The sequence below is a fragment of the Lycium barbarum genome, chromosome 1, assembly GCF_019175385.1.
Source record: "Lycium barbarum isolate Lr01 chromosome 1, ASM1917538v2, whole genome shotgun sequence".
Classification (NCBI taxonomy): domain Eukaryota; kingdom Viridiplantae; phylum Streptophyta; class Magnoliopsida; order Solanales; family Solanaceae; genus Lycium; species Lycium barbarum.
Genome location: NC_083337.1, coordinates 39302799 through 39318973, shown reverse-complemented (window position 1 = coordinate 39318973; position 16175 = coordinate 39302799). Strand labels below are relative to the sequence as shown.

Genomic DNA, 16175 nt, shown 5'->3' with positions numbered 1-16175 from the left:
AGCTGAATAGAGAGCACTCCCTTGTTCCGGAGGTGCTTATGATTATTATTTGTGTATATTCATGTATATATTTTGGACATGACGGGGTCTTGTCCCGTCCTTATGTCTAGTACTCTAGTAGAGGCTCGTAGATACGCAGTGTGGGTTAGATGGTCTCACGAGATGCTATTATGTATATATATTATTTTGATGGCCGAGAGGCGTATGTATATGAAAGTATTTACGTTTTCAAATGGAAGATGATTTTCTTATGATTTAAATATGAAATTGATAGAAGAGCATTGAATGAGTAAGACGAGTAATAGAACGAGCGGTGCTCGGTGGTTAGCCCCGGATATCCGTCGCGGCCCCTAGCTGGGTCGTGACAAGATGATTGTGCCGGAAGTCGATGAAGATATTATAGAAGGAATGGAGAACTTGTTCGTGACAATGATCGAGGAGTATTGTGGGGAGACTGAAGCAGATGCCGAGACACCGACTATTCGTGATGCCGAACCAGGAGAGATCTTGCAGAATTGGACTGTCAGCCCATCCTTGGTTCGCCGGGAGTCTTGGTAATGTGGAATTGTAATTTGTTTTCAAAATAGCATGATCAATTGAGGCTTGAATCATGTCTGTGCTCTTTTGTCATCCGCCTGTTTCTTTAAAAGCATTGAATGCTCCTTTAATGAAAATGCTTTTTTATTTTTCTATTAAAATATCATATCTTACTTATACTCGCTTTTCCTTTTCTGCACTCAAACTAGTAAAAATATTCATTCTATGATTATAACATGTAACGAAACCGTTGAGCAAAGTACAAACGACGAGCAAGATTACGAGGAATACGACGAACAAACGGCGAGCAAGATTACGAGGAATACGACGATAGCATGATGCCTGAGAATCTTCCGCAAGAGATCGAGCAACTTGAGAATCAAAAGAAACCGAACTTGGATGAAACTGACATAGTTAACTTAGGATACGGCGAAGCAGTGAAGGAAACTCGGATCAGCATACACTTAGAAGATGAACAGAAGAAAGAATTATTGGAATTGCTTAAGCAATATGTCGACGTATTTGCTTGGTCCTACGACCGCATGCCTGGGCTGAGCACCGACATCGTCTCTCATAGGCTACCAACTGATCTTACCCGCCCGCCGATCAAGCAAAAGCCAAGGAAGTTCAAGCCCGATTTGAGTTTAACGATCAAAGAAGAAGTCACTAAGCAGATTGAAGCAAATGTCGTAAGGGTTACAAACTACCCTTCCTGGTTGGCCAACATTGTGCCCGTTCCAAAGAAGGATGGAAAAATCAGGATATGTGTGGATTATCGGGATCTCAACAAAGCTAGTCCTAAGGATGACTTCCCCCTTCCAAACATCCATATACTCATCGATAACTGTGCAAAACATGAGCTGCAATCATTTGTCGATTGCTTTGCAGGATATCATCAGATTTTGATGCATGAGGATGATGCAGAAAAGACGGCATTTACCACTCCATGGGGAGTGTACTGCTACCGAGTAATGCCATTTGGCCTTAAGAATGCTGGTGCGACCTACATGAGGGACATGACTATTTTATTCCATGATATGATTCATAAGGAGATCAAAGTTTACGTGGACGATGTTATTATCAAATCTCGAAGGAGTTCAGATCATTTTACTGACCTAAGGAAGTTCTTTGAACGATTGCAGAAGTACAACTTGAAGTTGAATCCAGCAAAATGTGCATTTGGAGTTCCTGCTGGAAAATTATTGGGATTCATTGTTAGCAGAAAAGGTATAGAGTTGGATCCTTCAAAAATCAAGGCAATCCAAGACATGCCTCCCCCGAAGAGCAAGAAAGATGTAATGAGTTTCCTCGGAAGGCTCAATTACATTAGTCGATTCATCGCATAATCGACGGTGATTTGTGAACCTATATTAAGCTGCCGAAGAAAGATGCTGCCACAAAATGGACAAAAGAGTGTCAGAAGGCCTTTGACAGAATCAAAGAGTACTTGTCCAGTCCACCCGTATTGGTCCCGCCAGAACCGGAAAAACCTCTATTGCTGTACTTGTCCGAATTGGATGGTGCGTTTGGATGTGTGTTGGGACAACACGATGAGACGGGGAAAAAGGAGCAAGCCATTTACTACCTAAGTAAGAAATTCACACCGTACGAGGCAAGGTACACTTTGTTGGAACGCACATACTGTGCTTTGACTTGGATCACACAAAAGTTGAGGCACTATTTATCTGCGTACACCACGTACTTGATCTCAAGGATGGATCCACTCAAATACATCTTCCAAAAGCCGATGCCTACCGGGAAATTAGCAAAATGGCAGATCTTGTTAAGTGAGTTTGACATCGTGTACATAACTCAGAAGGCCATCAAGGGCCAGGCCTTGGCGGATCACCTTGTAGAGAACCCTGTAGACAATGAATACAAACCGCTTACAACCTATTTTCCTGATGAGGAGGTACTGTTCGCAGGGGAAGATATTTCAGAGACTTATTCAGGATGGAGGATGTTCTTTGACGGAGCGTCAAATTTCAAAGGAGTCGGAATAGGAGCAGTTTTTGTTTCCGAGATGGGTCAGCACTACCCTATCTCGGCAAAGATCAGATTTCCCTGCACGAACAATATGGCGGAATACGAAGCTTGCATCCTCAGGCTTAGGATGGTAGTTGATATGAACATCAAAGAAATTTTGGTAATAGGCGATTCTGACCTATTAGTTCATCAGGTACTAGGAGAATGGAACACCAAGAATGTAAAAATTCTTCCATACTTATATTGCGTGAAGGAGTTGTGCAAGCAGTTCAGAGAGATTGACTTCAAGCATGTGCCTCGAATCCAAAATGAGTTTGCTGATGCCCTTGCGACATTGTCATCAATGAACCAACATCCGGACAAGAATTACATCGACCCTATCAAGGTAGAAATACACGATCAGCAAGCATATTGTTTTCATGTCAATGAGGAATTGGATGGCCAGCCATGGTACTACGACATTAAGAAGTTGCTCGAGACGAGAGAATATCCGGAAAATGCAACTGACAAACAGAAGCGGACCTTGAGGAGAATGACAAATCACTTTTTCCTTAACGGAGAAATCCTATATAGGAGGACTTCAGATCTGGGATTGCTAAGATGTGTGGATGCCACAGAGGCGATGAGGTTGCTAGAAGAAGTACACGCAAGGACATGTGGACCCCACATAAACGGATTCACTTTGGCAAAGAAGATTCTGAGAGCGGGATACTTTTGGATGACTATGGAAAGAGACAGCATTCGCTATGTACAAAAGTGTCATCAATGTCAAGTTCACGGAGATTTCATTCGAGTTCCCCCAAATGAGCTCAATGTAATGGGCTCCCCTTGGCCGTTCGCTACTTGGGGCATGGATGTGATTGGACCTATCGAGCCCCCCGCATCAAACGGACATCGCTTCATCTTGGTGGCCATCGATTATTTCACCAAATGGGTCGAAGCTTCAACGTACAAGGCAGTAACAAAGAAGGTGGTAGTAGATTTTGTTCGCAACAATATAGTTTGCCGATTTGGGATTCCAGAGTCAATTATAGATAATGTGGCCAATCTCAACAGCGATCTTATGAGAGAGACTTGTGAAAAGTTTAGGATCGCCCACCAAAATTCCACAGCTTATCGACCACAGATGAATGGAGCAGTCGAGGCAGCAAATAAGAACATCAAAAAGATCTTAAGGAAGATAACAGACAGTCACAGGCAGTGGCATGAAAAGTTTCCATATGATTTTCTTGGTTACCGTACCACTGCTAGAACATCCACAGGAGCAACTCCCTATATGCTGGTCTATGGTTCCGAAGCTGTGATACCCGCAGAAGTAGAGATACCTTCTCTTAGGATTATCCAAGATGTTGGTTTGGACGATGCGGAATGGATACGTAGTAGACACGAACAGTTGATGCTCATTGATGAGAAAAGGATGGACGATGTCTGTCCCGGTCAGCTTTATCAAAACAGGATGTCCAAGGCATTTAACAAGAGAGTAAGGACTAGGAAATTCAAACCAGGGCAGTTGGTTTTAAAGCGAATATTTCCTCATCAGGACGAAGCTAGAGGGAAATTCGCACCAAATTGGCAAGGTCCATACGTGGTTCATCGAGTGCTTTCAGGAGGAGCATTGATTTTGGCAGAAATGGATGGTAAAGTGAGCACGAAGCCCATCAACTAAGACTCGATCAAGAAGTACTACATCTGAAGACATCCAAGCTAGCTCTTCTTTTCCATTTTAATTTGCATTTCTATTGTAACAGAACTATGCTGACCTGACTTCCCACGGTGGGATATGTAGGCAACCCACATCGGGCCCAGTCTCTTGTAATAGAAGATCCCAAAAACATTATCTTCATGTAATTGGAACTACGATTCGACCTGATTTCCCACGGTGGGATACGTAGGCAATCCCCACCAGATTCGGTCCCTTTGTTAATCTTCTTTTTTATTGTAATTGAACTACGTTATGACCTGATTCCATTTGGATACGTAGGCAGCCTGAGTCAGGCTCGGTCATTGCATTATTTTACCCTTCTGTTGTAATTGAACTACGTTACGACCTGATTCTATTTGGATACGTAGGCAGCCTGAGTCAGGCTCGGTCACATCACATTACATATTATTTTCTTTGCATTTCTACCCTCGAACTACGTACAGACCTGATTCCTATTTGGGATACGTAGGCAACCTAAAAAGGTTCGGTCATACCCTTAGGAAACCTTTTCTTTGTAATGTAACTATAGATTAGGATCGGTCTCATCGTCAAAGACATCGCGACACCTGGCTTGAATACGAAGAAGCGTCATCAGAGGAACAGACTATGCAAAGACACCGTTTGGATGCAGGTGTCGGAATGGAGAAGCTCAATGCATTTCGGAACATGTCATAATCTAAAAAATTATAGAGTTTTATCACATTTATACGTAGTACATATACGTGCATATCTGATTTCTAAAATACCATATTTTCCTTTTTCTTTCACATTGCATTTACGTATTTTTCCACTTACCAAGTCTCCGGACAGAGATCTTCGCAACCAAAGAAGCTCAAAGGATTCAAGTGACAAGGCTAGGGTCACGATCGACACAAATCGACACAAACTAAGAATTTTTCTTTGAGTACAGGATTGACAGGAATTAGGACAAGATGACATCAAAGCGAGCTTCCGGTGGAAGCATCACAAGATCCATCATTACACCATGAGCCAAAAATAACCTTCTCATATTCTATTTTGTTATCTTGGCTTATTCATCTCTGAACATTCCATTTAAATTTGCAGGTATCTCCAGAAGCAAGGTCAAGGTCGATTATTCGAGAGATGGGGGCCCCCGTAGCAGCCTTGTTCCTTAATAATAACTCCGCTAATCGAAGATACGATCTAACAGAGATTAACTCCGCCGATCGGAGATACGATCTAACTGCGACGAATTCCGCCAATCGAACACACAATCTAACTGCGACTAACTTCGCCGGTCAAAGATACCATCTAATTGTGCCGACTAACTTCGCCAATCGAGGATGCCGTCTAACAACGCCAATTACCCCACCAATCGGGGACCGCCGTCTAACTTCGTCAACAACTCCGTCGGTCGGAGTTTTTACTTTACATTACAGTTGCTCTGCCAATCGGAGATTTTTACTTTACATTACAGTTGCTCCGCCGGGAGATTTTTACTTTACATTACAGTTGCTCCGCCAATCAGAGATTTTTACTTTACATTACAGTTGCTCCGCCAGCCGGAAGCCTTTTCATTATAGTTCCTCCGCCAGCCGGAAGCTTTATATTACAGTTGCTCCGCCAACCGGAAGCTTTACATTACAGTTGCTCCGCCAGCTGGAAGCTTTACATTACGCTCGCTCCGCCAGCCGGAAGCCTCTACATTACAGTTGTTCCGCCAGCCGGAAGCTTTACATTTCAGTCGCTCCGCAAATCGGTGCTTTTAATTCTAGTTTGTCTATAATCCCTTCCTTTATTTCCTTATGTTATTATTACATTATAACTTTGAACTGCACAGGTATCTTTACATTTTTGCAGATGAACACAATACAACGTGGAACTATCTCTGCCACAGCGAACTGAGGTGCCCCGCTTGATGAGGACATCAAACTCACAAGCTAGAGTCAATGAATCCGCTCTTCGCTTTAGCTCGCCAACCAGTTTTTCTTTCAATTTTTTAGAAGTCACTTCTTTGGAGAATCTACATTCTAGAAACTCAGTCAAATTCTTTCGCATCCTAAGGTCGTCCTAATGAGATACTGGGACAATTCTGAGGATCAGTTCCCTACGACGAGCTGATATGATACTATGATAGCACGTAGATGCATTCGTGTAGAGTCTCGCTTATGGGTGTGTTGCGACAGCCATATTTATAATCAAGAAGCTGCAAAGGTAGATCCCGTCATTAGAAAGACCTTTTTCATCGGCAATATTTCCCAAAACTTGACAGTATATTCTTAACAACATCTAGTGTCACCATAATTCGACACTGGGACAAATTTTAAGGATCCCTCAAAAACATTTTACCTTCTCGTTTTCTTTAAAACACATCTGAATTAATTCCCGTGGGGGACTCAGAGTAAAGCTAGTCATATTCCATTCTAGCTATTTTCGCTCATGCTAAAACCACTACCCTTTCTATCTCCGAAACCTCGCGTTACCATAACTACAACACTGGGACAAATTTTGAGGATCACTAAAAAAATTTCAACAACTCAACCTTCCAAATATCCAACAAAAGTATTATCCCCTGTCCATAACAAGAGAGCCAGTGTCCTCATAATTCAGACACTGGGGCAAAATTTTAAGGACCTCTCAAAATCTTATCGCTTCTTGTTCGAACTACATCGACCTGATTCTCTTATAACCCGAGATATGTAGGCTACTCAGGAACCAGAGTTCGGTCGAATTCTGTCACACTTTAACAATGGTTGGGCATGACGAGCACCCGACTCCCATCAGACTCGAGCGAACCCTTAGACACTCGCTCTATCAAAACCTGTCATTTCAAAAACTCTTAAAAACATGAAACTTTTCCAAATAGAAATCATTATCTTTATAACGATTATGAAAACTTACAATCAAATAAGTACTTTAAACCAATTGAAATCATCCAAAATACATACTCTTTTAAAATCCACAAATGACTCAACTGACATCACTTTGTCGACATCTCGACAAATATACCACAGGACACTGTCTGCAGAAGTCTCTAAGAAGTGAACTGAACAGGGCCCTGACATACCCATAATTATGCATATCTATACATGACTCAGCACAGCTCTAGAATGAGGTGGAACTTGCCAATCCCAGCTGACGTCCAAACATTCTAGCTATACACTTAACCTGCCAAACAATCTGGGGCTGCGGGCATGAACGCAGTGTCCCCAGGCAAAAGGACGTCAGTACGGACAATGTACAGAGTATGTAAGGTGGTAACAAATCATAATCATAATTTGATTTAGGAGAGAAGAAATCACAATCTAACTCAATACTTACAGCCTTCGCTAGAAGAAACATAAATGTGCACATGAAGTCTTAAAACAATCTTTAAGCAAATAATTCAATCCAACACACATGCCGCTTCGGACATGTTAACCGAATGGTCCCTTCGGACAGCCGCTTCCGGCTAGTATCACAATAGTCCCTTCGGACGGCCGCTTCCGGCATAATAATGATGGCCCCTTCGGGCAGCCGCTTCCGGCTTAATAATGATGGCCCCTTCGGGTAGCCGCTTCCTACTTAATATCACCATCATATCAACACAAACTAAATCCACAAATATCAATTTCAATCCATATCATAAGTCACTAATCAATTCATCACAATTCAGTTATTAGCCTTAGTCTTTATAAGAAGTTATCAAATTTGTATCTCACCAGACATTGGAGGACATACTTCCAGGTTTGAGGGTAGAATTGTTATGAAATTCTTACTACCTATATTCTACTCAAATTCATCTTATTGCCCTACCCAAAGAATAAATGATCATATCAATACAAAGGGATGATACTATGGAATGCAAACATAAATCGTAAATGAAATGAAGTAATAAAATCTCGCACCCCCTTCGGAATGGTTTTGAAAATCAAACTTTATGTTTCCTTTAGTATAAAACTAATTTCCTCGAAATCATTAGTAAAACCATATACACAACTCAAATTGGCACCTTATGGGTGTTCCCTTTGGAACAAAATAGGAGTACAATATCAATAAGCCATCACAAGAAACATTTAGACCTTACTCGTCTAAGAATAGAATCATATGGAGTACATATAGAATGAATATCACAAGAATCATGCCAAAGGAAGAAAGGTTTGCCTTACATACCTTGTCGCTTACGTGATTAGCTTAACTTATTCTTCCAAACACTGGCCAATATACAATCAAGGTAAAGGAAACGGTAGACAACTTGAAAGAGGTTCATATACTTCTCTAAGCTCATAATTAACTTCCGTAAATTTGTGCAGCATTTTCCCTGAAATATTCCGTAATTCCAATTCAATTTAACAATGCAATCAACAACCAACAATAACAACAACCATCTTATATAAGCCTCTTTAAACTCAAAGCATCAACTCCCAAAGATATACACCAAAACAGCCCAGTATACGCTTTGTATACGATATCTACATTCACTTTATTCTCCCAAATTCAAGAACACCAACTTATCAACAACATCAACAAAAATATCAACAATCATTTTATATCAATATCCAAATAATTCTATCCATTTAATCATACCAAAACAGACCCCAACTTATTTGATATCCAAAAATGATAACAGAACTTTCAACGTCATTTTCTCTATTGTAACCCGTCAAATCTATCAATGATCATGATAAGAACATCATTAACATTTTAAAAATATCTTATATGAGCAGCCACCACGAAACCAACATCCCCCAAGTTCAACTTTTAGCTTAAAAAGACAGCAACAACTTGTACTACACTTTACTCTTCACGAGCCTCGGAATTCGGAACCTCGAACTTGATCAAAACTTGATTTCTCTCTCTAAGGGCTCTCTTCCCTCTCTCTAAAATATTCTGGATCGTTTGGTATGAAAATGAGGCAGATAAGGGTGAAACTTTTCCTTAAATAGCAAGGGAAGTGGGCCTGACCCGACTTGGAGTCTGGTTGGGCCGAGCCCACTGCCTAGCCTGACCTTTCTGCCTTAAAACGTCCATAACTTTTTATCCATATGTCTCATGAAGGCTCACGACATATGGTTGGAAAGCTAATTCAATTATATACAACTTTCATATTTGGAGTTTTCCCCAATTCCCAAAAAATGATGGGGTTATGGCCTCCCGAAGTCAGTTCACCCGAAAACGTAACTTAAAAACATCTTTTTGGAGGGCTTACACTTGGATTTGGCTCAAGGGTCCTTCTTGAGTTGTGTTTAACTTCACATATATCGTTCATATAACTTTTCATATGTCCTTTATAAAAACCCCATCATGTGGGACCCACCTCAGCTTACGGTTACGAGGGCTATATATCTTTTAACGTATCATTCCGATCATATTGTACGAATTCTAAATATCATACTCATGCTTTCCTCATGCTAATACAGTAGAATTTCATCCTTTATACTTGTAATATTTGCTCCTCCTTGAGCTCACATTAAGCCGTCTGCAGACTTAGTAACGCGAAATTTTCTAGGGTGTAACAAATTCATAAACTCACCTCTCGATTCACAAAAGAATTACCCCCTTTGTAGTTGTACTCTTTCCAAATCTGATGTACTCGTCGGGAAAAAATCGGGTTTACGTCAACGTCTTCGTCCAAAGACTCTTTCATCATCCCTGGTCGAAGAGGGACAAGCTGTTGACACCCAATTTTGGCCCTCTTTTTTGTTTAATTAATTTCACTATGCTTCTCAGTCACGAAAATTCCCCAAAAATGAGTTTGGAATATTTTCACTAGCTACTACGCTATTTTTAAGATATTATTTCTCCAAAATTAAGAAAGGTTTCTATCATTTCTGAAAAATCACCAAACATCATATTTTTATTAAAAATTACTAAACTTCATTCTTTACAATTAAATCACTCAAAAATAGCGTTGGTGTTCCTATATGACATTTTTCCTTTAATCCTATTTATTACTATACTAATCATCTTCTTACTCTATTTTTAAAACTTAATACGTATATTAAATTACTTGTATAGGTGTATATCTTGTGAGAAATATTTAGGACAAGGAAGCATATTTTAATTAATTGATTAGAGTAAAAAGGGGGTTAGAAAATAATTCATCTACCTAAAATTTGGGCCAAATCCTATTCCTATCCTACAAAATCTGTGGCCCAAAAACGTTCAGCCCAACACCAAATGACCCGGCCCAAACCCCTACAACTAAATCCCCAACTAAGTCTTCAACCCATTATTTTCCATTCTAACCAAACTAACCAAACAACCCCCTTCTTCATACTCTAACATCCCTAAACGTCACCACCCACCCCATCGCCGCCACCCTGTCACCCCCCATCACGTCACTTCCGCCACCGCACCCATCGGACCACCGGACAAACTCCTGCGCCGACATCACGCATCTCCTATCGCCTATCACCTATCACCTTTTCCCTTTTTTTTTGAAGACGTTTCCAAAAGCTATAAAGGGAGAGATTCTTAAATCCTTCGGTCTGGGAGATAAAAGTCCTTCAATTCGATGAACAATGGCAAGAACCACCATACTCTACACCCCAACGGCTTTTCTCCTCTCAAATCGAACTGAAAAGGTGAGATTTTTCACCCCCTTTTTCTTGATATTATCCATCAAAAATCTTTTTTTTTTTTTAGAACTTCCCATCAAAAAACAAAACGTCACCTTTTCCCCTTCTTTTTTGAATTCCGAAATTTTCAGCCTCTTGGAGAAGCTGATGAAATCCCCTAAGACTTTGGCTATAAATACCAGCCTCCATGGGCTGTTTTGGAACAAGGTTGAAGGACCACAAAAAGTCTCTTTTGTTTTTTTCATAAGTTTTCCCGCTTATAAAATTCCTATTGCTTTAGAACTTGGGTTGGGAGAAAATTCCAGTTTTTAACTCTAAGTTATTTTGGTTATTGAAATCTTCTTTCAAGTTCTCGGCTTGACAACAAACAACTTTGAGCGGATTCGGAGACTCAACGACGACAATAGCCTCAGTTCGCTGTCACGGTGAAGGTAATCACACTCATCCTCTCTTCGTCTTTCATTTTTATAAGAAGTAGAAATGTAGTCGTTCAAGTATTCCTCGTCGTTTGCTTGGTTTGGTTGGCTGGAATGTGTTCTCTCCTCGTTTGTTGTAAATTAGTGTAAGGTGACTAATTTCGTCGAATATGTGTTCAACCCCATCGTTGCTCGTCTTGGCATTTTCTTTATATTTCTTTAGTTCTGTCACTTCTGAATTTATTTAGTGTGTTTAGTTGTAATCTTGTTAGAGTCAAGTAAATAATTTGCTTTCTCTCATATGCTAAGTATAGTCGCTGTTTCTTTTAGTTTCGAACTAGATCAGTTTAAGGTCGGGTAAAACTGATGACGAGGATTAAAGTCTGTGCTTAAGGTTGTGTATTGTTTGGTATGGCTGATACTATGCTTTAGCTATATATATTTTTTCTATGCGTTGGCTAGTGTCAAATATAAAACATTACCGGAGCTTTAAGGCTGTTTTTCGTTCAAGATGCTTTCTTTGGGAATAGTTAATCTAGGTTGAGACCTTGACATTTTTATATGATTCATGTGCTAGCATTGAAACTATTCTAAGATTCTACTGGAAGATGATTGTCCCAAACTCATTAACATGGACTATATGTGTACAAGTCTTTAAGATCCTCATTTTTTGTTTATGGATTGTTGTGGATGTAGTCATACTGTTTGTAACTCTCCATTGCATTTTTGTTTGAAACTAATTGAGTTAAAATGGTTGTAGTTGGACAAGGTGAATAAGAGTGTAACTCCAAGCAGGGCTGTTTGTTGTTTGAAGTTGTAGCTCTGGTAGTTCATGTATGTCAAATATTGGTTGAAAGTTAACTGTCCGAACCTCCTTGACTGGTCAGGGCAGTAAAAAATAATAATTGAGTTGTTTAAACAAAGTATTTTACCTAAAACATTTAAGAACTGGTTTTCATGTTGTCAGATAAGTCTAAAGGTTTTCTCTTTCTTTCTAAAAAAGGATTTACTTGTTTTGTCTTCGAGATGCTCAAGATGCAGTTAAGTCATGACCATATTTTGGTCCAGAAATGGGTAAAATCTTCTCTCTGAGGCATGTTTCTTGGAATTAGGATTTTTTTTAGTTCAAGTCCTTGAAAAACTGTTTGTTGGTTGAACCACTGTCACATTTGAAATGGTTGTTCCTACTTTGTGATATGCTATTCAAATGCTACTTCTTTATGTGAATGAACACTTGGTGTTGTTGCTGCACTTTGGAGGCTCTCAAAATGCCTTACTTTGGGATAAATTTATTGCATTCTGGGGGAGAAAAAATGCCATACTGTGAGTAATTTTATTGCTGCATACTGTAGCAAATAGCTGCCATAGTCTTTGTTGTTGTTGTTGTTTGAGCTGTTGTGTTGCCACTGCTATTTGCTGTTTTGCTACACTTGAAACCAATTGTTTGTGTCCTTTGAGCTAGATGTCGTGCTTAGTTGCAGTACTTCGGTACAATTTTGCTGCATTTTTGGGGTTTGAAAGATGCCACATTTTTAGTGAAACTACCGCTGCATTTTGGGCTGCGTTTAAGGCAATTTGTTGCTGCTATCTATTGCTATGATTAACTGCAGTACTGATTGTGCCAAGGAACTGTCCCTGTGTTGTTTTAGTACAGGTTTAAACCCGGTAGTTTTTCTTTGTTTTATCATGTTGTAGCATTAGTTCCAAAATGTGCATTTGCTTAGATATTAGTGTGACTAACTACTGCGCCATCCCTTTATTTTAATAATATAAATTTGTCTTCCAGCTCCTCTTTTATCTCTTGCATTCATTTTTTTGTTTCTATCACTAGATAATAACTAAAACAGTCTATCCTTTTTAAGTTAACAATGCGTAATGTCTTGAAATTTGATTGCCTTACAATTTAGATTGCTTCTAATCCTTTTCTTTCTTTTGTTTTCTTTGCATATGTACGTGGGAGTATACTGGAGTTGTATGACAACTCCAAGACTGCTCGGAAATAGAGAAACAGCAGTGTCATTCGCTTGTGTCTAGCAGCCTCGTTCGCGTCCACGTCCTTTTCCCTCTCTTCATGCTTTTATCTTTTTTTTTTTTTACATACGATTTGACTAACAATTGTACCAATTTGGTATTTGTATTTACGCTTTGATTAATTTGTGTTTGGGTTTGCGTAAACAGTATCTGACCTCTTTTTATGTTTTTATTGAGTCGAGGGTCTCTCGGAAACAGCCATCCTACCTTGGTAGGAGTAAGGTCTGCGCACACTCTACCCTCCCCAGACCCCACGTTGTGGGATTTCACTGGGTTGTTGTTGTTGTTGTTTGCGTAAACAGACTGTTACATGATAGTGAACACTCATTGATTTCCCTCCCTCTTTAGATGCTAACCTTGATTTAGAGTAAAAGGTATTTTATTAATCATTTTTAAATGACTTCCTTTTAGCGTACTTTCAGGATGAGATGATTTTTTCTTTTAATTTTTTTTTTTTTAGTATAAATGGTAGAAGCCTCTTTACAAATTATGTTGCGGATAATAATATTTTTTAGCCCATCTGCAAGTATAAGGACGTAAGCCAAGTTTTTCTCAAAATGGATTTGAATGTGGTTTCAAAGAGGTTACATTGGCTCAAAGGGAAAATGATTTTTTGAGAAAGGGCCCAAATCAGTTTTTTCAACTATTGTATTATTGACATAAAGTAGATTATTTTAATCTTTTCAAGTTTAATTAAGAACTTTATATCAGGGCTCAAGTATAGTGACTCAAGTTATTTTGCAAGAGCTACGAGGTACATACTCTATTTTTTTTTTATATACATACATACATATATATATATATATATATATATATATATCAAGATATTTATACATATTATTATATTTTCCATGGCTATTTCTAAAAAATATACCTCTTTATACTATTTTTACATATGATAAACATACTCCATGTACATATATTATTTTTCTCATAAAAAAAAGTGTACTTTCATGCTCTACATTATATATACTGTCCTTATATACAATAATCATATTTATACCTAATCTTCAAAAATACACATGTACTCTTTTTGTAAACAATATACATCCCTAGTACATATAATTTTACAACTCGTATTAATTACTTTCCTTTACAATGAGTATGCCTACATACTATGTTTTAACATGTAGTATACATATACTATCTTATTTCCATTAATTCCGTTGGTCGTTTTTACATTATATGCATTTATATAGTGCTATCACGTCATCAATAATTATTTTTAGTCAACCGTGATATACATATCACATAGATGCATTATTATTCTATCAAAAATATACATATGCTTATTCTATATTAAACGTACTATTCTAAATGTCATACATATTTTTCTCACGCATACATTAGCGTTAACTACTTCCTTTCCTTTATGAATATGCATTTACTCACATAATTATAATTACTTTAACCCCCCCCCCCCCCCCCCCCCCCCCTTTTTTTTTTTTTTTTTTTATACAAATAGTTTTGAGAGACTAGTTCCTTTTCCAAATTCTTCAAATAGGTAATAGTAAAAAATCCCCCTCTAGTGTTAATTAAACTAAGTTTAAAGACTGTCCTCGGATAGGCTCTGAGGGATGCTTAACACCTTCCCCTCGAGGTAAATAAAACTCTTACCTAGAATCTCACAGGTTTCAAAGACTAAAAAATGGAGTCTACATTTTACAATTGGTTTCCTAATATTTTCTAAAATTAGGTGGCGACTCTGACCCTTTTAAAACCAGATAGAAGAACCGTGAAGTTGCAAACTATCTTGCACCCGTTCAAAATAGGGCGTGACAAATAACATTAGGGAAAGGAAGAAAGTGAGTATACAAGAGTAAGAAGATTAGGATGCCCTGAGAAGAGAAGAAGTGTGAGCAAGGGAAGTATGTTGCTAACGAGGGCCAAGTAAAGCTTCCGAGAGAGAGAGAGTTTAGGACGACAGTAAAGGTAGAGGACCATCCGGATGAATTTCAAAAGTAAGGATACGAAGGGAATAGAGTATGGTAGTATAGAACGAAAAGACGAATGTATAGGGCCCGAAAACATATTTTGATAGGTGGGACTAGAGGGTAGTGACAACAAACAGGAATGTGAATTGGGAAAGAATAAGCAGGTTTAGCGAAGATGCTAAGGGGTTTTTGACTTTTTAGGGGCGTCCGAAGAGGTGCATGCATAGCCATAATAACACGCCACAATTACCTCGAAAACGGAGAAGCCCTTCCAAAAAGATGACTTAGAGATAAAACGGATTTGCACTTCTGAAAGGATATTCTACGAACTCAAAACCCCTAAGGATGGAAGTAAGAAGGGTACACTAATGAATTGGTTGAAGGAAGTCAAGCACTCACCAAGAACAGGAGAGAAGATAATAAGTTAACAAAGCTGACTAGGAGGCAATATATCAGTGACAGGGGATAAGAACCGCTGTAAAGAGTATAGAGATTCGATCATAAAGGAAGTAATAATGCACGGGGAATATCTATAAATATGAACTAGCCATAGCAGCAAAAAGAAGGATGAAGGCTTGACCAAAAGAAGCAGGGAAAGAGTGTACTTTGTATGGATTTCATGATAAGAACAGGAAGCAGCAGGACACTGGAAGAACTACGATGCATAGCGGTGATGCAGACAAGTAGTTAAGGAGAGTTACGGGACAAATGAGCTAAGCAAATGAAAGGATATGGAATATTAACTTTAACAGTATGATATAGACGAAAATGAATTAGTCCTGAAATGAATTATGACATTCCTAAAATTCCAAAGAAAGAAGTGTATTAGCGTGAAGAAGACTGTTACACCTCTCGTTTTTATGGTAGGAAAAACTTATGGCTTTCTAGTCAAGTATGCCTCGAAATGGAGATTTGTACCCGAATATTGAGATGCTAAGTATTTTACCCCGTGTATGGAGGTACTAGCAGGTATTCCAAGTATATTATAGGATTAGAAGTTGAACGGATTGAACCGACGCAGGCTGAGCAGATTCAGGGAAATATGCAG

The 16175-nt window shown here is 38.9% G+C and overlaps 1 protein-coding gene and 1 long non-coding RNA gene across 2 annotated transcripts; both read left to right on the top strand.

Moving 5' to 3' along the window:
- Positions 1–369: 369 nt before the first annotated feature.
- LOC132611432 (uncharacterized) lies at positions 370–6091 on the top strand. The gene is made up of 7 exons (XM_060325861.1): positions 370–522; positions 798–1793; positions 1913–4165; positions 4272–4367; positions 5291–5313; positions 5699–5945; positions 6047–6091. Exons 1-7 carry the CDS (start codon positions 370–372, stop codon positions 6089–6091), a joined length of 3813 nt encoding a protein of 1270 aa, XP_060181844.1.
- Positions 6092–10418: 4327 nt separating this feature from the next.
- Positions 10419–13582, top strand: LOC132635135 (uncharacterized). Its single transcript, XR_009580447.1, has 2 exons — positions 10419–10752; positions 11096–13582. It is a non-coding gene; the product is annotated as an uncharacterized LOC132635135 (long non-coding RNA).
- The last annotated feature ends 2593 nt before the right edge of the window (positions 13583–16175 follow it).

What these genes read in the sequence shown, in the direction of transcription:
- LOC132611432 (XM_060325861.1), top strand. Translation starts at nt 370, where the DNA reads ATGATTGTGCCGGAAGTCGATGAAGATATTATAGAAGGAATGGAGAAC. An exon ending in AGATCTTGCAGAATTGGACT is followed by an intron (nt 523 to 797) that starts GTCAGCCCATCC and finishes CGTTGAGCAAAG; the next exon opens with TACAAACGACGAGCAAGATT. An exon ending in TGGATCCTTCAAAAATCAAG is followed by an intron (nt 1,794 to 1,912) that starts GCAATCCAAGAC and finishes ACCTATATTAAG; the next exon opens with CTGCCGAAGAAAGATGCTGC.